General features: G+C 43.9%; 1 protein-coding gene across 2 annotated transcripts in view; it reads right to left on the reverse strand.

The window, feature by feature from the left end:
* Window positions 1–272: 272 nt before the first annotated feature.
* Window positions 273–24,955, reverse strand: part of LOC147611696 (vacuolar-sorting protein BRO1-like) — a 27,036-nt gene continuing 2,353 nt past the window's right edge. Inside the window, exons 4-8 of one of the 2 annotated variants that reach the window (XM_086784753.1) lie at window positions 2,643–2,711; window positions 2,371–2,511; window positions 1,806–1,854; window positions 1,537–1,643; window positions 273–1,196 (exon numbers count right to left, since the gene is read on the reverse strand). In XM_086784753.1, coding sequence (XP_086640879.1) covers window positions 711–1,196; window positions 1,537–1,643; window positions 1,806–1,854; window positions 2,371–2,511; window positions 2,643–2,711 — 852 coding nt within the window. In that variant the 3' untranslated portion in view covers window positions 273–710. Of the gene's footprint in view, window positions 1,197–1,320; window positions 1,375–1,536; window positions 1,644–1,805; window positions 1,855–2,370; window positions 2,512–2,642; window positions 2,712–24,955 lie in introns of those variants that run through there. The other variant, XM_086784754.1, reaches the window with a different exon arrangement.

A 24,955-nucleotide genomic window follows, 5' to 3' on the forward strand; every position in this document is an offset into this window, starting at 1 on the left:
GGTTTGCTCTTGGCCTACATAACAAAAGATAGGTTCAACATAAGGCCACAAAAACCACTTGTGAAGAGCTGAGTTATGCAAGAAATGGTGAAAAACAGATTAAAGTACTTGTGGCAGATGATGTGATTTGGCTCCCACAATCCTTTTCTTTTTAAAGGAGATGATTGTCATGTCCCTTATGTTCAAAGATGAAATGTTGTTTGCAAACATTTGTAACTGATAAATGGTGAAAACTCAGTCATGGACACAAGCTAAGAGAGATTTGAATCCACAAAGTTGCAAGAAACATAAGGTTTGGAGTCATCGCTCATATGGTAATAACAGAAATTTGTTTGAAAAGTCATGTCTTGGTGTCCTATGGCATCAAGGGTAGCTACTGCAAAGAATTTATCATCTTTTGCAGCCACTTTGCTCATGACAAGCATAATCTTGCACATCCCTGACTATTTCCCCCACACAAGTGCATAAAAATCCTAATTCCTTCAAACCTATAATATTCTTAGGATCCAACCATTGAAAAGGTATAAAACTGTTTATGCACCCATAGTTGCCAGACCACATACTGCAGCTTGCTGTACATAATCAACAAGGCTAACAAAAATACACTACAAATAATGGGTTTTGCATATACAAGAAGAGTCTAGAACCTGGCATGACGGCCTGGGATGATGACTCTAATTTATACTGAACACACTATAGAATTTCGAGTGTTACTTATTATCTTGTGGCCAAGGGTAGTATGGTGCCTGGTAAGGAGCGGAAGGAGGTTGAGAAGAGCCCGAGTGAGCACTCACAGAAGCAGCATTATAATACGGCCCTTGCCACCCAGGGTACGGTGGTTGGCTATAGTTGTGATTTGGGGTTGAAGTGGCTTGAGAATAATAAGGGGGAGGTGCACCATGGGTCTGCCCAGGAGCATAATATGGTGGTTGTGGCATTTGCTGCTGCCCAGCTGAAGGGGCATTTGGTGGAATCTGCTGCTGTTGTTGAGGTTGAGAAGCCGAACGTGATGAACCAAAAGGAAAGAATGAAAAAGCACGACCAGCTGGTTTTGGAGGCTGATTGTTGGCAGGGCTGTTTCCTTGGAAAGATAAGCCTGACATATGCCGTTGCAGATCCTCTATCATGTCACGACCCTGAATCTCACGCGTCATTGCATAATCGCTACATTGCTGCTTAAGGTTGTTGATTGCATCCTAAAAACAAAGAACCCTATTATGCTTCATGTAATGCAGTCAAAGACTATGTAATCGCTACATTGCTGCTTAAGGTTGTTGATTGCATTCTAAAAACAAAGAACCCTATTATACTTCTTGTAACGCAGTCAAAGACTATCTAATCGCTACATTGCTGCTTAAGGTTGTTGATTGCATCCTAAAAACAAAGAACCCTATTATGCTTCATGTAACTCAGTCAAAGACTAAGGTGAAACACAAGCAACCTCCATGTGCACCCTACCACACTGCATACTAATGTGCAACAATCGTAAATCCAACTCATACATACAGTCAATTTGCATCTTCCAATGGTACCAACCTGAAGAGAGATATAGAATTTCATGCCCGCATTGTTGATGTTATCCTGTATTTCACGATACTTCAAGACAGCTGCACTGATTTGCTTGAAAGTACGATCACGGGAGGCTAAAAACAGAACAATCCGCATATAAGTGCACACAACATGTCAACAACTTAACTGTCAACTTGTTGGAGATGTCCCTGTTAGACCTTAACACACAAGCCATTCAACATGCCTGTTTTTTAACTTGGCTCAAACTCTTCCCAAATAGAAGAATATCTGCTCACCTTTGAAGTCTTCCAAATTAAAAACAGCTGCAAACGCACCATTTTGCATCTGAATAAGAAAACCTTTCAAGTTAAGAGTGAGCACAAAAAAGAGGAGAAAACTCATGACACCACATCTGGGACATACACCACCTTTCATAGATAATTGCTTCTATAAAACAGAACCACTTCCTTTTCTCTTGGATCTACATTAAAGGGGCACTTCCTTTGCTATAGAGTTTACTTGCTACTACATTTTAGTCCTTGGTAGTTTAGTTACCCAACGGACTCCAAGGTCTGAGTGATCTGTGTAAAACCTGTGTCGAAGTTGCCACGATGGAAAAACACACATAGTTAAGGGAAAACTGCCCCCACACCAATCTCCAAGCCAAAATGTGAGATCATGAAATCTAAGTTGACACAGCTAGGAATAGTGGATGGTACTACAAAAACAAAAACCCAAGGCAAAAGAATTGTGTTTCGCAAAATGAGTGCCCATGGACCTTACCCAATTCAGGAACCCAACAAAAACAAAGCTATCCAGATCTTCCCTACTCAAGTTAATTGTAAGAATCAACAAGCTAACCTTGATTTGCTCAAGCAGTTTCTCTTGTGCCTCTACATTTTTGTTTACTTCCTGACAAATTTGATCATACTTTCCCAGTTCTCTCTTGAAAAGATCTTCATATGATCCAGAAGTGGTCATCAGCTTTGGCAAGATATTGTCCTGAAAGACAAGAACCACACCAAACAGCTTCAACTGTTTAAACATGGTAGAAATAGCTGTATGCCTTCTTTCAAAACTGGCTATTATAGACAGAACATAAAAATAAATCCAGCAACAATTGAGTAGCAAACCTTTCGTTTCATTTCCTTCAGCATATCCTCCAGCCCAGCACGTTGTGAACCCAACATCTCTATTTGTCCCTACAATAATGAACTACTACAAATGTTAGAGAAAGGAACCAAAAAACTACCCCCAATTTTAAAAAATAAAAAATAAAACAAAAGTACAGATTAAATTCTCCTGTAAGACATTATCAGCATCCATACAAAACAAAGGATGAAACCTAGCATCTCTTGGGATAGGGATACCTGTGAGCTACAACTATGCCTTGCTAATGACATAAATAAATAAAAGACTGAGGAGCATGTCACCAGCCTCGACATTTCCCAATATTAAAGGGGTCTAGTGGACTCCAAGACATCTACATATTTGGAAAGTACAAGCTTTGGGAATGGGGGTGAAACTCGCGGCAGGTGCCCGGGGGACTAGGGCCTTTGACACACTTGTTGATACCATCAATGCATATTAAAACATTTAAACATGGCCACAGCCTTAACACATATCCATCATCACTTTGCATAAAACATAAAGCTGGACAAAACATCCACAAATGCTGAAAATGGAGCTTGCACGAGTGACACCGCATAGAGGCCGGAATGGGCCGACCCCCCCCTTGAAGTATTTTATTACCCAAGGAGACATATCATGTACAAGCTTTGAGGGTCTTACTCTCCCCACGGGAGATGCTGGATTATCCATATACAAATACCATAACACAGCCCAACACGAGGCAACCAAGGCAGAACATAGGCTGTAGAAATGCCGAGCCAACAATATAATCCATATACCTCCGTGTGGGTACTGATTCTTCCCCAAAAACCACGGGTCTTCATGCAATAGAGAGGGTACAGCAAGTACAACTCTCCATTCAACCGGTACAGCAGGTACAATGGCTGGTACAGCTGGTACAGTGGTCGGTACAACAGGTATAGTGACTGGTACAACAAGTACAACAAGTACAAAAGTTGGTACAACCGGTACAATGGGTGGTAAAGCAAGTACAAAAGCTGGTACAACCAATACAAGGGCTGGTACAACAGGTACAGTGGTTGGTACAACCGGTACGATGGCTGGTACAGCAAGTACAGAAGCTAGTACAGCCGATACAATGGGTGGTACAGCAAGTACAGAAGCTTCAGTATTTCTTCGCGATGGAAGCCTCCAAAACAGTCCCCAACGGCCGGTATTCTTCATGGGCAGCCTTCAAGAGAGAGAGAAAGAGAGTAGCCATCATTAGGGCAGCCTGTAACGGTGGTAGAGGCTAGTGTGCAGCAAGAGATCCTCTCTTAATGAAGAGAGAGGATTCCAATTTATAGATTTGGGCCTCCCATGAGCTAAAATGGCAAGAGAAGGTTACGATGACAAGTGGAGAGCCACACAATAGCTGAAGTGACAAGTGTGAGGCCACTTGTCTCACTTTGATCCCTTTTTCTAACAAGTGTCAGGCCACTTGTCTCACTTTGGTCCACTTTCTTGCCACATGTCCCAATCTAAGAGATGGGTCCTTCCATAATCTTTACCTCTAAAAATATCCCAGCTGGTAGACATTCAGTCATAGGCACTCTGCCAACTCTTAGTATTTGCTCAATTCCAGATGTAATGACGCGAACAGAATTCCGATCGGAGTCGGACCAAAAATAGCAACTCTCCTAAATTTTAGGAGTGTGGTCCTTTGTATTCTAGGATAATCCCCCATTCCCAAAGCTTGTACATTTTCAAATATTTAAACATCCTGGAGTCCACCAGACCCCTTTCAGACTGGGAAATGTCCAGGCTGGTGACATCCTCCCCAACTTCTTAAAAGTTGTCCGCAACTTTAAGCTTCAAGCTATATATTCAAGATATAATCATGTCTTATCGATTGGGCGAGATGAGACAGTCTCAAAAATCCAATATAACTGAAGAATCCATGTCCCAAAGAAATGGGCGAGACTAAATAAGTCTCCATAATACCAATATCAAAATCATGTCCCAAGATAAATGGGTAAGACAAAAACAGTCCCATAAGTCCAGATCATAGTCACAAGGGAACGTCGTTCCAAGCTCTTGGAACGGGGGAACGCGTTCCATAGAGATAGCCGTTCCCGTTCCCGTTCCAAAATGGCACCGCAGACCATGTAAGAAATATAAGTGAACTATGTATCATGTAGAACACATCTATGCATTATCATGGCCACTACTGAGATGGTTTGAGGTTCTTTCTTTACTATGCCTCTTTCCAAAGCATTTACAGATATATAAAGTAAATTTATAAACACATTTATGCAATGATGTGGCGTTCCTGATTCCGTTCCCTTTTATTCAAGCTTTTTGTTCCCGTTCCAAACAGTCATCCGTTCCCCACAACGTTCCCGTTCCCTTGTGACTATGGTCCAGATATCATAATCATGTCCCAAGATAAATGGGCGAGACAAATCAGTCCCATTAGTCCAGATATCATAATCCATGTCCCAAGTAAATGGGCGAGACAAAACAGTCCCATAAGTCCAGATATCATAATCCATGTCCCAAGTAAATGGGCGAGACAAAATAAGTCTCCTGCCAACAAGACATCGGTCCACATGACCCTTGGCATAGACATAAGTCCCGTCATGTCCACTTTACCACTTGCACTCCGTGTTGGTACTCTGACCACACACCTTGGATGAGAGGTGGGCTCAAGTAACAAGATAAAACAATCACTCGCAGGCATAGATAACCTGGTGTTCCATAAGCATTTCTACTACACATAGTTTATAGGCATTTCGGCCACCAATAGTTTGTAGGCATTTCGGCCACCAACTCACACTACCCTCTCAAGTGCCCATGTTCCCTTCCATCTGCTCTCTATTGTTCCACCCACACATGGTCGAAACAATCTTCAAGAGAGCACGTAGGACAAGAGAACACTACACAGGGTATGTTGTGCTTGTCACTACCCTTTGAAGTGCCCATGTTCCCTTCCATCTGCTCTCTATTGTTCCACCCTCACATGGTAGAAACAATCTTCAAGAGAGCACGTAGGACAAGAGAACACTACACAGGGTATGTTGTGCTTGTCACTACCCTTTGAAGTGCCCATGTTCCCTTCCATCTGCTCTCTATTGTTCCACCCTCACATGGTAGAAACAATCTTCAAGAGAGCACGTAGGACAAGAGAACACTACACAGGGTATGTGAATCATGAGTTTCATAAGTCCAATGCATCCCAAATAAAGGGAGCCAAAAAGAATAATCCATCCCAATAAAAAGGAGCCATAAACATAATCCATATACCTGAGGATGGATCCAAATCCCTAGAAAAGAAGTCCAGGAATCCATAGACCTGTATACCATAATCCTTGTATACCATAACTCTTACCACATACTTCGTGCTAACCACACACCTTGGAGTAGAGGTGGACTTTATCCATAAAAGCATCATATCCATGAGATATCCAAAGATTTCTTCTCTATAAACTCGGACAGATTCGTCCATAGAAATTGCTTGTGAAGTCCAATATCTATATAAATCTCGTCCAAGAAAGAAATCTCCATATATATAATCCATCCCAATAGAGGGAGCCATGAAAAGAATTCATCCCATTAAAGGAAGCCATGAACAATGTTTCCCTGAAACCATCTCAAGGCAAACAACACCACCTTTCTCCTTGCATGGCTATACAAGGGTTAGTGAACATCAAAAACACTTCATAGTAAATAGCAAAAGCACCAACTTTGCAAACTCAAAGTATACTTAGCTTTTCTTTCCCAAGTTGATCATGAAGCCAAAAGAAATATCTCGTCACCATATCCTTAAGATATCCTGAGATATATCTCCATATAGCTTGCCTGTAAGCTTGATAATATAATCCACAATATCCATATGGAAAGAGTGCTACACGTGTGTACATAAAGCCAACTCCACACTTCCAAGATAAATTTTGTGAATTCATAAATCCTTATACCAAGCTATCTATTGCTCATGCTCTTGCTTCATAGGCTCTGAAGTGGCTGGCCATGCTTAATAGCAATGATGGTAAGTGTGGTCCCCACTTAAGATCTTTTCTCTTCCTTATTGATAGAAAGAAGCCTCTGCTTCCAAGAAAGCCTATGCTCTGATACCAATGAAACTCGCGGCGGGTGCCCGGGGGACTAGGGCCTTTGACACACTTGTTGATACCATCAATGCATATTAAAACATTTAAACATGGCCACAGCCTTAACACATATCCATCATCACTTTGCATAAAACATAAAGCTGGACAAAACATCCACAAATGTTGAAAATGGAGCTTGCACGTGTGACACCGCATAGAGACCGGAATGGGCCGCCCCTCCCCTTGAGTATTTTATTACCCAAGGAGAATAATATCATGTACAAGCTTTGAGGGCCTTACTCTCCCCACGGGAGATGCCGGATTATCCATATACAAATGCCATAACACAACCCAACACGAGGCAACCAAGCCGGAACATAGGCTGTAGAAATGCCGAGCCAACAATATAATCCATATACCTCCGTGTGGGTACTGATTCTTCCCCAAAAACCACGGGTCTTCATGCAATAGAGAGGGTACAGCAAGTACAACTCTCCATTCAGCCAGTACAGTAGGTACAATGGCTGGTACAGTCGGTACAATGGCTGGTATAACAAGTATAGCAAGTACAAAAGCTTATACAACCGGTACAATGGGTGGTACAACAAGTACAAAAGCTGGTACAACCAGTACAAGGGCTAGTACAGCAGGTACATTGGTTGGTACAACCGGTACGGTGGCTGGTAAAGCAAGTACAAAAGCTGGTACAGCCGGTACAATGGATGGTACAACAAGTACAGAAGCTTCAGTATTTCTTCGCGATGGAAGCCTCCAAAACAGTCCCCAACGGCCGGTATTCTTCATGGGCAGCCTTCAAGAGAGAGAGAAAGAGAGTAGCCATCATTAGGGCAGCCTGTAACGGTGATAGAGGCTAGTATGCAGCAAGAGAGCCTCTCTTAATGAAGAGAGAGGACTCCACTTTATAGATTTGGGCCTCCCATGAGCTAAAATGGCAAGAGAAGGTTACGATGACAAGTGGAGAGCCACACAATAGCTGAAGTGACAAGTGTGAGGCCACTTGTCTCACTTTGATCCCTTTTTCTAACAAGTGTCAGGCCACTTGTCTCACTTTGGTCCACTTTCTTGCCACATGTCCCAATCTAAGAGATGGGTCCTTCCATAATCTTTACCTCTAAAAATATCCCAACTGGTAGACATTTTGTCATAGGCACTTTGCCAACTCTTGGTATCTGCTCAATTCCAGATGTAATGACGCGAACAGAATTTCCATCGGAGTCGGGCCAAAAATAGCAACTCTCCTAAATTTTAGGAGTGTGGTCCTTTGTATTCTAGGATAATCCCCCATTCCCAAAGCTTGTACATTTTCAAATATTGAAACATCCTGGAGTCCACCAGACTCCTTTCAGACTCGGAAATGTCCAGGCTGGTGACAGGGGGATTCTCCAATACAAACATCTAGCGCCCAACGCTTGGTCTAGGCACTTGAGATGGTTTCTGACACAAAAATGGACATTGAAGCTCAAGTGTGAAGCAGAAAGCATGTATGGCAAGCTCCCGAGGATTTGGGAGAGATCTAGCATTGAAACATGTTACTACATGGTGTTCGCATACATTTCTAAGAAGGTGGAAATACAAAGGAATAGACTCCTAAAATCTAGGAGGGTTACTATTTTTGCACAACCCCCCTGATGGAAATTCCGTTCACGCTGTTACGTCCATAAGCTAAGCGAATGGGGGGACTTGTTGCACCTTTGACAGACAATCTACAAGTTGAGATATTTTTAGAGATAAAATTTATGGGAGGGACCATCTCTTAAATTGGGACATCTGGCATGACAGTGGATCAAAGTGAGACAAGTGGTTTCACACTCGTCACCTCAGCTCTATTATAGCTTTTACTTGCCATTCTAGCTCATGAAATCCCCAAATCTATGAATTGAAGCCCTCTATCTTCATTTGAGCAAGCTCTATTGCCACAAACTAGCCTCTACTGTGTTGGCTACTCTATGGTTAAGACTCTCTACCAGCTCTACAAGCTACCCTAATGCTGGCTGCTCTCTCTCTCTCTCTCTCTCTCTCTCTCTCTCTCTGCATGCACATGTACATGTTGATCCCAGGGCTGATCCTTGAAGGGCAAGAGATAAAGAAATAGATTTTGGAGCTTGTGCTGCTAGTATGGGCAGGAAGACCTACTAGAGGACACAGAAGGCTGTCGGCCAACGCATGAAAGGAGCATGTTCCTCTCAGCTACAGCAAAAGTGATTATTTGTCCAAGAAGCTGGCCGACAGCAGGTCAGCCAATCGAGGATTTTCAAGGCCTATATAAGGCAACATTGGCTCGTTGTTAGAGTCACCCACTCCTCTAGGGAGCAAGGTCCTTAGACTAGATGTAGACTAGGTGATTTACCACCTTTTGATTGCAGCCAAAGGTTGGCCAACATCTGTACACACTTTTTGTACATTATGAATATACTGAAATTCAGCTCTCTCTCTCTCTCTCTCTCTCTCTCCATCTCTCTTGCTTGCGTTTTGCATCAAGTTGTTCCAAGATGGTGTTTAGGGCTGAAAGTGAAACTCGCAGGCCGTGGGCGGTGCCCGGGGGACTAGGGCCTTTGACACACTTGTTGATACCATCAATGCATATTCAAACATTTAAACATAGCCACAGCCTTAACACATATCCATCATCACTTTGCATAAAACATAAAAGCGATAAAACATCCACAAATGCTGAAAATGGAGCTTGCATGTATGACACCGCATAGAGGGCGGAATGGGCCGACCCCCCCCCCCCCCCCCCTTGGAGTATTTTATTACCCAAGGAGAATAATTTCATGTACAAGCTTTGAGGGCCTTACTCTCCCCATGGGAGATGCCGGATTATCCATATACAAATGCCATAACACAGTCCGACACAAGGCAACTGAGCCGGAACATAGGCTGTAGAAATGCCGAGCCAACAACATAATCCATATACCTCCGTGTGGCTACTGATTCTTCCCCAAAAACCACGGGTCTTCATGCAATAGAGCTGGTACAACAGATTCAGCTCTCCATTCAGCCGGTACAATAGATACAGTGGTTGGTACGACAGGTACAGTGGCTGGTACAGCCGGTACAAGGGTTGATGCAGCCAAAACAGTGGCTGGTACAGCAGGTACAATGGCTGGTACGACAGGTACAGTGGCTGGTACAGCCGGTACAAGGGTTGATACAGCCAAAACAGTGGCTGGTACAGCTGGTACAACAAGTACAAGGGCTGGTACGGCCAATACAATCGCTGGTACAGTAGGTACAAGGGCTTGTACAGCCAGTACAATGGCTGGTCCAGCAAGTACAAGGACTGGTACAACAAGTACAATGGCTAGACATCATAATAAATGATTAAATACCCTTGCCTTCAGTATTTCTTCGCGATGGAAGCCTCCAAAACAGTGCCCAACAGCCGGTATTCTTCATGGGCAGCCTTCAAGAGAGAGAGAAAGAGAGTAGCCATCATTAGGGCAGCCTCTAACGGTGGTAGAGGCTAGTGTGCAGCAAGAGAGCCTCCATTAATGAAGAGAGAGGGCTCCAATTTATAGAAGGGGGCCTCCCATGAGCTAAAATGGCAAGAGAAGGCTACAATGACAAGTGGAGAGCCACACAATAGCTGAAGTGACAAGTGTGAGGCCACTTGTCTCACTTTGATCCACTTTATAACAAGTGTCAAGCCACTTGGCTCACTTTGGTCCACTTTCTTGCCACATGTCCCAATCTAAGAGATGGGTCCTTCCATAATCTTTACCTCTAAAAATATCCCAACTGGTAGACATTTTGTCATAGGCACTGTAACGGGAGGCGGACGCGTGTATTGGAATCGTATAAATGTGAACAAGATTCTGAGCACTTAACAATTGAGCATTACAACCACAAAGCTGAAAATGACAGTACACCACATAAAGGGGCCGATGATAGGCTGACCCCCCCCCCCTTTAGGTTATATTACCAAAAGAGTCTGCAAAGTACAAGATTATGGGTGCCTGGGGATTCACCACCAGCCTGCACCTGATTCTTCCAAATACATCATGTATGAATACATCTCAAACAAGAGAATCTGTAGGTACATCCGCCCTACACACAGGTACATCCGCCCTGCACAAGCCTCTTCACAGGTACATCCGCCCTGCACAAGAGTATCACATTCCTCACAGGTACTCCGCCCTGCACAAGATGTAAATGGATCTTTAGGCCCTGTTTCCACGCGAGAAACTGATCCAGAAACCTGTGTTCTCCGCGAGCAAGTGTTCCCAATGCTTGCCCTAAACACCTGTTACACCAGGAATCCTTGAGACACATCCATGCTCACATATTCCATTGCTGTCCGGCCTGTTTTATGCAATAACCAGTCCAAAACAGCAACTTTCCATCGCGAGAAATCCACCAGTAAAGGGTCCTACAGCCCTGTGGAGGTCCCTAGAGCTGTCCTGTATTGTCCAAGTTGACTTTGGACACCTGTAACTAGCCCAAAACTCGCAATAACCAGAAAATACAGGTCTGAAATTAACCAACCAGCCCTTTAGAAGAGTGTGGGGATCATTATCCAAGCTTGTGTGAGTCCGGGAAGCAAGCAACCAGCCCTGTAGCAACTCCCAAAGCTTCAATCAGCTCTCCAATGTGTTGAATAATGAATAAAACAGCCCAAAAGGCCTCTTGAGGGAGGCGCCTTTCTCCAGTGACACCTAAGGGGCTTGGTGGGTGCACAAACTGGCTGACATGTGTCCCCCATAAGGTGTCCAGGTAGGTGTCCAGCCCATAGTGCTCCATTTGTCCTGTTTGTATAAGTTTAGGTCCAACCAAATGGGAAATGGCCATAAGCTGTCCGGACTTCATTAATTTTGGTCCAACCAAATGCGAACGCATTATAAGTTGTCCGGCCACTTATTAATGAGTGTGGACCTGCAAACCAATAAACTTTAGTAGTAAATGAAATAAGCTGTAAATTGAGTGTGGACGCACTTACCACCTGCAAAACCCATAAGCCCACAGTTTTAGGCCCAAACAGGAGTGCACACACGCGTCCACAAGGTGCCCGGGCGTCCCCGGTCCCTCGGACTTCACAAGCCAAAATAACAAGCATTGTCCAGGCAGCAAGACAATGTCACACAAAGTAAAATAAAGTTATGGCATGCATCATTTATGCATTGTGCACATGTAAACTTGGAGAACCACCTATCATCATTCTTGTACTTGAAAATATTCCGCCTGCCATCATAACACACCATGTGTGCATGGCCGGAATCCACACGGGCACCGCCCGAAAGTCCACAAATATCCTGCCATGTCCTTGGACTCATATGCATCCACTCATATGATCCATACACATGCCCAGGTATAATACATACATGCATCCGCATGTTTCTAGGCCTGACACGCATCCGCATGTCCCTAGAATATAGGGATTTGTGACATCCCCCCGGCTTCTAATCAGTTGACCGCAACTGAAAAGCCTCCAGATAGGCCTTCAAAAGATCTGGGTAATCCTCGAAGTAGGCCTCATCCATCCATTTCGCATCCAAAGCTGAATAATTCTTGAACTTCACAAGGTACCTACGAACAAGTTTGCCTCCCGCAAGCTTTCGTTCCTTGTGAAAAACAATCTGTTCAGGTTGAAGAATCTCTTCCAGCTCATCCACCTCGGGTGGGTCTTCCAAAACCGGCTCAAACGGTGTCGGTCCCACACAAGGCCTCAATAGGCTCACATGAAAAGCATTATGCATGTTCCAATGATCTGGGAGTACAAGCCGAAATGCAACATCATTGATCTTCTCCAAGATCTGAAAAGGTCCATAATACCTGTTGGAAAGTTTAGGATACTTTCCCTCTTTTCCTGGCCTCTTCCGAAGGCGTGCCTTTTCAAATTTCAGCAAGACCCAATCACCTTGTTTGAATTGTACATCCCTTCTATGCTTATCAGCTGCCTTTTTATTCTTGGTTTGAGACCTCTCTATGGCTGTCCGTACCTGTGCAAATGCAGTATCCAAGTCTCTGACATACTCATCTGCTGCAAAAATCTCATCCTTTGTACGAAGGATGGGTGGTAGTACCACCTTGCCATAGATAATCTCAAAGGGCGCCTTGCCCGTAGAAGTATGTACCGTGTTGTTGTAGGCAAATTCCACAAGTGGTAAATACTTCTCCCAATCCGATTTGCGGTCGGATACATAAGATTTCAGCAAGTCGAGGACGGCTGAATTTGCTATTTCACTTTGCCCATCTGTCTGTGGATGGTAAGCTGATGAGAAGTTCAGCTTTGTACCCATATTGTCAAACAATGCGCGCCAAAATAAGCTTGTGGTTCTAGGATCTCTATCCCCCACAATAGATTTAGGCATGCCATGGTGTTTGAATATCTGTGCCAAAAACATCCTAGCCATATGATCTGGCTTTATTGTCTTGCGCACGGGAATGAAATGTGCCTGCTTGCTAAACCTGTCAATGATGGTCCAAATAGCATCATTTCCCTGTGGCGTCCTTGGCAAATCCATAATGAAATCCATAGCAATGCTTTCCCATGGTTCATTTGGTATAGGCAAAGGCTGAAGCAATCCAGGTGCTTTATGTCGATCAAACTTGACCTTTTGACACACCATACATTCACATACATATGCTTCAATATCCTTACGAATATGTGGCCAAAAGAAATACCTCTCCAAAGCTTGTGCTGTGGCCAAAATGCCTCTATGACCTGCATATGGAGGAGCATGGCACTCATCCATAACCTTATGGCGAAGGTTCTTTACCACACACATACGATTTTGCATCATGAGATATCCATCTCTTATGACATAAGATGGGACAGCAATACCCTCTTGCAAATCAGCCCATACATGTGCAAAATCCTCATCCAGATGATAAGTATTACGCATATCCGATAAGTCCTCATGGTATGCAACTGTAATAGCATGAACCTGTGGTCGTCTAGATAAGGCATCCGCCACCACATTCTTTTTCCCTGGAGTGTGTAAAATTTGAAAATGAAACATTGAGAGGAAATTTGCCCATCTCATATGCTTCTCTGAGAGCTTACTTTGAGTCAAAAAGTATCTCAAACTTTGATGATCAGTTTTGACCATAAAATCAGCCCCTAAAAGATAGTGTTCCCAAATAGTAAGGGCATGAATTACAGCCAACAACTCCTTCTCATAAACCTGTAAGTGAAGCTCTGCATGTTGCAAGCGTCTGCTCTCATAGGCAATGGCATGTCCTTCTTGGTTCAAAACAGCCCCTATGCAGTCCCCACTTGCATCACATTCCACCACAAAAGGTTTGTGCAAATCCGGAATAATGAGTACCGGTCCCGAGATGATTGCACTCTTCAACTTTTGAAAGGCATCTCTCTCTTCTTGTGTCCATTTAAAGATTGCTTTCTTCTTCGTTAAGTCATGTAACGGAGCGGCAATAAAAGCAAAATGCTTGACGAACCTCCTGTAGTAAGCACATAAACCAAGGAAGCTCCTCACTTCATGGACTGATTTCAGCTCTGGCCATTCTTGCATGGTTTGTATCTTTGCGGGATCCATGCGCACACCATCCTTTGATACAATGTGACCAAGATAGTGAATTTCTGGAAGGAAGAATTCACTCTTTTTTGCATTTATGTAGAGCTGATTTTCCTTAAGCTCTTTAAACACAATAGCCAGGTGCTCACGATGTTGGGCTTCATTCTTTGAGAATACAATAATGTCATCAAAGAATATACCTGTGAACTTTCTATGCTTTCTGAACACCCTGTCCATCATCCTGTTGAAGGTAGCGGGTGCATTTGTAAGGCCAAAAGGCACCACCAAAAACTCATAAAGACCAAAGGCTGTCCTGAATGCAGTCTTGTGTACATCTTGAGGTGCCACTCTCACTTGATGATACCCACTCTTGAGGTCTATTCGGCTGAAACATGCCGAACCTTCAAGCTTGTCCAAGATGTCATCAATACGCGGAATGGGAAACCGATTCTTGATGGTTATCTTATTGAGGGCACGGTAATCCACACACATCCTGTAAGTGCCATCCTTCTTTTGAACAAGAAGTACCGGCGAGCGAGGAACTAGGCCGAATCAAACCCTTTTCCAAAAGTTCATTCACCTGTGCCATAATCTCTTCTTGTTGACTAGCACTCACCCTGTATGGTGGCCTATTAGGTGGAGAGCTACCGGGAATTAGATCTATGCAATGATCTTCCAGCCTCTCTGGTGGCAACCTTGCTGGCAAAGCATTTGCAAAACAATCTTTGAACTCATTCAAAAAGTTAAGCTTGTCTTGATCTAATGCAGTAACATCAACACTAGAATGTTCAATGGTATCACGTACAAAAACCAAGTAAGAACAAGCTGATTTCTTTATTGCCTTATTAATTTGTACATGGCTTACAAGAGGTATGGTACTTCCAGTAGTACCAGCATCTATAGAGTGCTCACGGCCTCTATGTACAAAGCTGATTTTCTTCTCTTTGTAAGCCTTAACAGGCTCTAAACGGTGATGCCAGGGCATCCCCAACAAAACATCACAACCTGTAAGAGGAGCCACTAAAAAGCTCTCATAGTCGAGGTAGTCCTGTATATGTACACGGAGCTTACCAATGACCGGAGTTACATCAACCTGTTTGCCCTCAAAGGCGGCATCTGCATTCATTTGCATTCCCATGTCTTCCACATTGAGACCTATGGCGGCAGCCATCTGTACGGATATAAAGTTATCTGTGGAAGCATCATCAAAAAGAAACAAAGCGGGCTGATCCTTCAATTTGCCCCAAGCCTTGCATATGACTCTACTCTTGGGCTCATGCCCTGTATTACCCTGCACATCGGGTACAACATTCACAAGAGGCTTTTGCACATTAGGCTCAACATTCTTAGGATTCTGTGGGCATTTAGGATATATATGATCTTTACTGCCACACTTAAAGCATTTTCCAGCCTTCCTGTACTCTTCCAATTGCTGTTTTGAGAGCCCAAAATTGTGGCGTTTACCCCCCGGCTTCTTTTCGGAGTCATCCTTTGCATCTCGGCCATCTTTGGGAGCATTCTTAGGTGGCTGTCCACCCTTTTTCTGGTCATAACCAGCCCTGAATTTGCTCTTGTTTTGACCTGCAAATGGCTTATTTGTGGGTGCTTTTATGTGCAAGTTCTCCGCAATCATGGCTGAGTGTATAAGCTCTTGTATGGTCTTATTTGGGTACACTCCCAAGCTTTGTTGAATGATGTGATGGAGCCCCGATTCAAACTTTCTCTTCTTCTCGTCCTCTCCAATCTTCATGAAGGGAGTAACCTTGAGAAGGACTTTCCAAAACTTTGCTATGTATGAAGCAACGGACTCTCCCTCATCTTGGGACAGCCAGTCCCACTCCTTGCGTACATCCTTTGCAAAGTTTGGTGGTAAGAATTGATCATAAAACTGAATTTTGAAAGAAGACCAAGTTGGGGCAGCACTTCCATCAAGTATTTTTGCAAGCCACCAATCACTTGCCGTATCCTTGAGATGCATTCCCACATGCCTGAGCATAGACTTTTCCGAAAAGTCTTCATTGCAAAAAGCTATCTCAAACTGTCTAATGAAAGCAAGTGTTTTGGTAGAGTCCATCCGTCCCTGAAAGTTTTCAAACTTTACATCCTTGTCACCGGACTTGAACTCTCGAGGCTTCTTCCTTCTATATGCATCCCTATGTACATCCTGTTCATCTGCATGATGATGATGCCGCGATGAAGATTCACGATCCCTCTTCGTTCTCTCTTGAGTCACACTCTCCAAATGAGTGGAAAGCTCAACACGAGAACGGACATGTCTTCTTGGAGCAAAGCGGGAATGAGTAGAGGATCCCTCATCCTTACTCTTCTCTTGACCTGCATCAAGCCTAGCACCAGGGACTCTTGTCCTTTCAGCATTTGGCACTTGTTGTGCTCTTTCTGCTTGTTGTGCATCATGTGCATCACCATGGGCAGCCATGAGGGGTGGCTTCTTGAAAGCCAAACTACCATCTGCTTCAGTGTATACATCACCCTTAACCATTAGGTATGCAAGTGCAAGCTCTCGGGGTTTCTCAACATCCATTTCCTTTGCAATTGCTTCAAAAGTGACTTCATGGACCGAAGCCTTTGCCTTCGCAGCCAACACCCTTTGTACATCCGGGTCATTTTTCAATGACCTAAGCTCTTCGGTTTCAGCCCTATAGCGTCGCACTTGACGCCTCAAAGATTCCAAATCAGAATGCATAGTGTCATGAGTACCTGCATCTCCATAGACATCATTGCCTGCAGCATCTCTTGCATCCTTTGTACCATGAAATTCACGGTCCTGTGTGTTCTCCACACTGTCAGAAATGTGGCTGTCCATGACACTCAAATCAGGTCACCACTTATGATTCCAAGCCTCAGACCGTTTTCCAATGAGGAGAAAAACTGAGCTCTGATACCAATGTAACGGGAGGCGGACGCGTGTATTGGAATCGTATAAATGTGAACAAGATTCTGAGCACTTAACAATTGAGCATTACAACCACAAAGCTGAAAATGACAGTACACCACATAAAGGGGCCGATGATAGGCTGACCCCCCCCCCTTTAGGTTATATTACCAAAAGAGTCTGCAAAGTACAAGATTATGGGTGCCTGGGGATTCACCACCAGCCTGCACCTGATTCTTCCAAATACATCATGTATGAATACATCTCAAACAAGAGAATCTGTAGGTACATCCGCCCTACACTCAGGTACATCCGCCCTGCACAAGCCTCTTCACAGGTACATCCGCCCTGCACAAGAGTATCACAATCCTCACAGGTACTCCGCCCTGCACAAGATGTAAATGGATCTTTAGGCCCTGTTTCCACGCGAGAAACTGATCCAGAAACCTGTGTTCTCCGCGAGCAAGTGTTCCCAATGCTTGCCCTAAACACCTGTTACACCAGGAATCCTTGAGACACATCCATGCTCACATATTCCATTGCTGTCCGGCCTGTTTTATGCAATAACCAGTCCAAAACAGCAACTTTCCATCGCGAGAAATCCACCTGTAAAGGGTCCTACAGCCCTGTGGAGGTCCCTAGAGCTGTCCTGTATTGTCCAAGTTGACTTTGGACACCTGTAACTAGCCCAAAACTCGCAATAACCAGAAAATACAGGTCTGAAATTAACCAACCAGCCCTTTAGAAGAGTGTGGGGATCATTATCCAAGCTTGTGTGAGTCCGGGAAGCAAGCAACCAGCCCTGTAGCAACTCCCAAAGCTTCAATCAGCTCTCCAATGTGTTGAATAATGAATAAAACAGCCCAAAAGGCCTCTTGAGGGAGGCGCCTTTCTCCAGTGCCACCTAAGGGGCTTGGTGGGTGCACAAACTGGCTGACATGTGTCCCCCATAAGGTGTCCAGGTAGGTGTCCAGCCCATAGTGCTCCATTTGTCCTGTTTGTATAAGTTTAGGTCCAACCAAATGGGAAATGGCCATAAGCTGTCCGAACTTCATTAATTTTGGTCCAACCAAATGCGAACGCATTATAAGTTGTCCGGCCACTTATTAATGAGTGTGGACCTGCAAACCAATAAACTTTAGTAGTAAATGAAATAAGCTGTAAATTGAGTGTGGACGCACTTACCACCTGCAAAACCCATAAGCCCACAGTTTTAGGCCCAAACAGGAGTGCACACACCCGTCCACAAGGTGCCCGGGCGTCCCCGGTCCCTCGGACTTCACAAGCCAAAATAACAAGCATTGTCCAGGCAGCAAGACAATGTCACACAAAGTAAAATAAAGTTATGGCATGCATCATTTATGCATTGTGCACATGTAAACTTGGAGAACCACCTATCATCATTCTTGTACTTGAAAATATTCCGCCTGCCATCATAACACACCATGTGTGCATGGCCGGAATCCACACGGGCACCGCCCGAAAGTCCACAAATATCCTGCCATGTCCTTGGACTCATATGCATCCACTCATATGATCCATACACATGCCCAGGTATAATACATACATGCATCCACATGTTTCTAGGCCTGACACGCATCCGCATGTCCCTAGAATATAGGGATTTGTGACAGGCACTTTGCCAACTCTTGGTATCTGCTCAATTCCAGATGTAATGACGCGAACAGAATTTCCATCGGAGTCGGGCCAAAAATAGCAACTCTCCTAAATTTTAGGGGTGTGGTCCTTTGTATTCTAGGATAATCCCCCATTTCCAAAGCTTGTACTTTCCAAATATTTAGACATCCTGGAGTCCACCAAACCCCTTTCATACCGGGAAATGTCCAGGCTGGTGACATCCTCCCCAGCTTCTTAAAAGTTGTCCGCAACTTTAAGCTTCAAGCCATATATTCAAGATATAATCATGTCCCATCGAGTGGGCGAGACGAGATAGTCTCAAAAATCCAATATAACTGAAGAATCCATGTCCCAAAGAAATCGGTGAGACTAAATAAGTATCCATAATACCAATATCAAAATCATGTCCCAAAATAAATGGGCGAGAATTCCATGGAAGATATGCTAGACACAGGCACAAGAGCCAATTGTGTCTCAATCACCAATATCAATGAGATAATCATATGCCAATGAAAATCACCAACCAGTTGCTAAGACACTTAAATAAGTGCCATGCACAAGAATCTAGTGCCTCGCACAGAAACATGTGCTATGCACACAAACTGGTGCCATTCAGGAGCACAAACCATGGTGACAGAAAAGTTGGTTCTCCATAATTCTAGCAATCCTCTCCCAATCCCAACAGTTCCCATGTTCTCCCATACAATCCCAACTCTGATCAACAAGCATGGTGTGGAAACAATGAAACATTCACTCCACAATCGCAACAAGAATCCACGTGTATAGTGGAGTGTTCATTGAATTGCCCTCTCACAATCCCAACATGAATCCACATGCATGGTGAGATGAACAATGAACCTCTTGGCCTCTGTATGGGGAGAGAGTGATTCTAATATGGCATAAAGATAAATAAATCCATGTCCCAAATAAACGGGCGAGACAAAACAGTCCCATAAGTCCAGATATCATAATCATGTCCCAAGTAAATGGGCGAGACAAAATAGGTCTCCTGCCAACAAGGCATCAGTCCACATGACCCTTGGCATAGACATAAGTTCCGTGCCAACCAGGCGCCATGTCTACTTTACCACTTGCACTCCGTATTGGTACTCTGACCACACACCTTGGATGAGAGGTGGGTTCAAATAACAAGATAAAACAATCACTCGCAGGCATAGATAACCTGGTGTTCCATAAGCATTTCTGCTACACATAGTTTATAGGCATTTCGGCCACCAACTTACACTACCCTCTCAAGTGCCCATGTTTCCTTCCATCTGCTCTCTATTGTTCCACCCACACATGGTAAAAACAATCTTCAAGAGAGCACGTAGAACAAGAGAACACTACGCAAGGTATGTTGTGCTTGTCACTACCCTTTGAAGTGCCCATGTTCCCTTCCATTTGCTCTCTATTGTTCCATCCACACATGGTAGAAACAATCTTCAAGAGAGTACGTAGGACAAGAGAACACTACACAAGGTATGTGAACCATGAGTTCCATAAGTCCAATGCATCCCAAATAAAGGGAGCCATAAAGAATAATCCATCCCAGTAAAAGGGAGTCATAAACATAATCCATAAACCTGAGGATGGATCCAAATCCCTAGAAAAGAAGTCCAGGAATCCATAGAACTGTATACTATAACTCTTACCACATACTCCGTGCTAACCACACACCTTGGAGTAGAGGTGGACTTTATCCATAAAAGCATCATATCCATGAGATATCCAAAGATTTCTTCTCTATAAACTCGGACAGATTCGTCCATAGAAATTGCTTGTGAAGCCCAATATCTATATAAATCTCGTCCAAGAAAGAAATCTCCATAGATATAATCCATCCCAATAAAGGGAGCCATAAACAATGTTTCCCTGAAACCAAGTCAAGGCAAACAACACCACCTTTCTCCTTGCATGGCTATACAAGGGTTAGTGAACATCAAAAACACTTCATAGTAAATAGCAAAAGCACCAACTTTGCAAACTCAAAGTATACTTAGATTTTCTTTGCCAGGTTGATCATGAAGCCAAAAGAAATATCTCGTCACCATATCCTTAAGATATCCTGAGATATATCTCTATATAGCTTGCTTGTAAGCTTGATAATATAATCCACAATATCCATATGAAAAGAGTGCTGAACGTGTGGACATAAAGCCAACTCCATACTTCCAAGATAAATTTTGTGAATTCATAAATCGCTGTCTATTGCTCATGCTCTTGCTTCATAGGCTCTGATGTGGCTGGCCATGCTTAATAGCAATGATGGTAAGTGTGGTCCCCCACTTGAGATCTTTTCTCTTCCTTATTGATAGAAGGAAGCCTCCTCTTCCAAGAAAGCCTATGCTGTGATACCAATGAAACTCGCAGGCGGTGGGCGGTGCCCGGGGACTAAGGCCTTTGACACACTTGTTGATACCATCAATGCATATTCAAACATTTAAACATAGCCACAACCTTAACACATATCCATCATCACTTTGCATAAAACATAAAAGCGATAAAACATCCACAAATGCTGAAAATGGAGCTTGCACGTGTGACACCGCATATAGGCCGGAATGGGCCAACCCCCCCCTCCCCTTGGAGTATTTTATTACCCAAGGAGAATAATTTCATGTACAAGCTTTGAGGGCCTTACTCTCCCCACAGGAGATGCCAGATTATCCATATACAAATGCCATAACACAGCCCAACACAAGGCAACTGAGCCGGAACATAGGCTGTAGAAATGCCGAGCCAACAACATAATCCATATACCTCCGTGTGGGTACTGATTCTTTCCCAAAAACCATGGGTCTTCATGCAATAGAGCTGGTACAACAGGTTCAGCTCTCCATTCAGCCGGTACAATAGATACAGTGGCTAGTACAGTAGGTACAGTGGCTGGTACAGCCGATACAAGGGCTGATACAGCAAGTACAATGGCTGGTACAGCAAGTACAATGGCTGGTACAACTGGTACAGTGGCTGGTATAACAGGTACAGCAAGTATAAGGGCTGATACGACCAGTACAGTGGTTGGTACAGCAAGTACAAGGGCTTGTACAGCCAATACAGTGGCTGGTACAGCAAGTACAAGGACTAGTACAACAAGTACAATGACTAGAAATCATAATAAATGATTAAATACCCTTGCCTTCAGTATTTCTTCGCGATGGAAGCCTCCAAAACAATCCCCAACAGCCGGTATTCTTCATGGGCAGCCTTCAAGAGAGAGAGAAAGAGAGTAGCCATCATTAGGGCAGCCTCTAACGGTGGTAGAGACTAGTGTGCAGCAAGAGAGCCTCCATTAATGAAGAGAGAGGGCTCCAATTTATAGATTTGGGCCTCCCATGAGCTAAAATGGCAAGAGAAGGCTACAATGACAAGTGGAGAGCTACACAATAGCTGAAGTGACAAGTGTGAGGCCACTTGTCTCACTTTGATCCACTTTATAACAAGTGTCAGGCCACTTGTCTCACTTTGGTCCACTTTCTTGCCACATGTCCCAATCTAAGAGATGGGTCCTTCCATAATCTTTACCTCTAAAAATATCCCAACTGTAATGACGCAAACAGAATTTCCATCGGAGTCGGGCCAAAAATAGCAACTCTCCTAAATTTTAGGAGTGTGGTCCTTTGTATTCTAGGATAATCCCCCATTCCCAAAGCTTGTAATTTCCAAATATTTAGACATCCTAGAGTCCAGTGACACTCGAAGGCTGTCCGTGAAGTATACCAGTTGTTGGGGACTGTTTTAAAGGCTTCCATCGTGAAAAAATATTGAAGCCAAAGGGTATTTGATCATTGTATTATGATTTCCAGCCACTAGGCATTTGTCTTTATAATTGGTTATATATGGACAGCCATTGGACACTTTCTACAGCATATGGGCATGTTATATTGCCATTGGGCACCTGCTATTGCCATTGGGGTATAGTATCTCAACCATATTGGCTTATGGACAATTTTATGGGTCTATGGATGGGCCTTATTGGTTCATGGACAGCATTATGGACTAATGATTCAGCCATAAGGATTTACGGACAGCTATGTAGGCTATTGGATAAGCTATGTTGGTTGGTATCCACACGGAATATATATATTCTTGGCATTTTCATGGGCCTTTTTGATGACAGCCCGTGTATATGAATTATTCATTGTCGTATGTGGATAAATCTGGAGCGTGTGCTCCCCCAAACCTTGTACATGATTTTTTTATCCTTGGGTAATAAAATACTCCAAGGGGGGCAGTGGCAGGCCAAGTGGAGGGGGTTGTTTGGGGGAGGGTTCGGCCCATTCTGGCCTCTATATGGCACATCTCTCTTTTACAGTTTTGTGGAATTAAGTGGCATATGTTTTGAGTGTTTAATTGCAACAATGGTCAAGTGTTTTGTGAAACCCCTTCTGCCCACTCCAAGTTACAGAGCCTCCATCCTATCATGCCCAGCATACTACACAATCCAACCAAGAGCTTCACTTTGTTAGACATCATCTCCTTGCTGCTGGCTTCCTGTTTGGTGTCCTATTTTAGCCTCTAGGGCTGACCATGTTAGCAAGAGGGGCTGGTCACCCCTCACATATTTTTTCCATATTTTATCCCCATTTTATGGAGTCTTGGGTACTTTTTCCCTAATCATGAGCTGGTCGGCTGCCTGTGTGCCGGAATACCTTGACAGGAGCAAGACTAGAGCAACCACCACCAGGAGAACTCACATGCGCGCAAACTCTGTGTGTCTTCTTTCAGTCCTAAGTAATTGAATAGGAACCTTGATGCAAGTCACCAACAAAGACAGAGAGAAGAGAGAGATAGCTGTATTTTTAGTATATTGTATGGTACATAAAGATTGTACAAGTATGTGGCCTTTGGCCTAGGCATAAAAGACTCTAAAGTCTAAAAGGTCTAACACTTACCTGTCCCAAAGGGGGAAGTTGAATAACAAATATGCCGTGCTTAGACTTTTATAGGCTCCCATCATGCATAGAACTTGGCCAATCTGCTGTCGGCCAATAGCAAAGAACTCGACTCAACTTGATGCAAGCCTCTATCGGCCAGTGGCTAACAACAGATACAAGCAAACAGCTATCTTGTCCTTCTAGGAGTTCTTAGGTACCTTTGACCTTAGATGATTGTTATCATCTCCTTGTCTCTCCATGGGCTCCCAAATATTTACGTACCCAAATGTTCTTATTCCCTTCGTAATACCCTTGGGCCACTAGAAAGTGCTCCTTTGTCAAGATCTATACATCTGTTCCGTTGTCCCCTTGCCATCATGCCCTGTCCTCCCTCAACACTACAATGGTCTCCTTCCAAAGGTTGATCATGGCATCCTTGCTCCACTCCCTTGGAACCGTTTTCACGAAAGCCTTCCTTGGTATGCCCCAAATGGCATCCGACCCTCAGGGCTGCCATTCCCTTGGGTTTTGCTGACACAGACCAGCCCTATGGGATTTCTACCTGACTATGTTACTCTCCTTGAAAAGTGCACCTTCTTGGGACTCTTTCAGCACTTAGCCTTGCTGAGCTTGATGCTTTGATACCCATGTCACATGCAGGAAAACTCTCTGCATTTTCTTTCAGTTTTAAGTAGCTGAATAGGAACCAATGCCACATGCGCGGAAGCTCCGTGGGTCTTCTTTCAGCCCTAAGCAAGTGGATAGGAACCCTGATGCAAATCACCAACAAAGACAGAGAACAGAGAGAGAGAGAGAGAGAGAGAGAGCTGTATTTTCAGTATATAGTATAGTATATAAAGATTGTACATGTGGCCTTTGGCCTTCCAATTTCCAAAAGATGAAACATAAAAGACCCTTAAAGCTCTAACACTTGACCTGCCCCAAAAGGGGGAAGATAAATAACAAACATGCCTTGCTTAGCCTTTAATAGGCTCCCATCATGCATAGAACCTGGCCGAGCCAGCCGCAAATGACTCAAGTCTCTGTCCGCCAGCAGCAACAGATACAAGCTGACAGCTATCTTGTCCTTCCAGGAGTTCTTCTGTATTCTCTTGAGCCTGGCTAATGCCCTAACCCTAACGTTTATCTGCCGCCTAACCAGGATTTAGCCTGGAAAGCTGCCATGTCCATGTCTGCACATGACAAGGATGACGGGATGACTATCTATCACCATGCCCCCATGTGTGACTGGTGTTGCACATAGGGAACCTGAGACCAAAAGGAAGGGACCAGACCCCATGTTGGACATAATGATCATAGTCGACATCCCAACAGCACAAAAGACTGTTTTTCTTC

Source organism: Cibotium barometz, chromosome 47 (assembly GCF_041138505.1).
Source record: "Cibotium barometz isolate CiBa-2024 chromosome 47, ASM4113850v1, whole genome shotgun sequence".
NCBI lineage: Eukaryota > Viridiplantae > Streptophyta > Polypodiopsida > Cyatheales > Cibotiaceae > Cibotium > Cibotium barometz.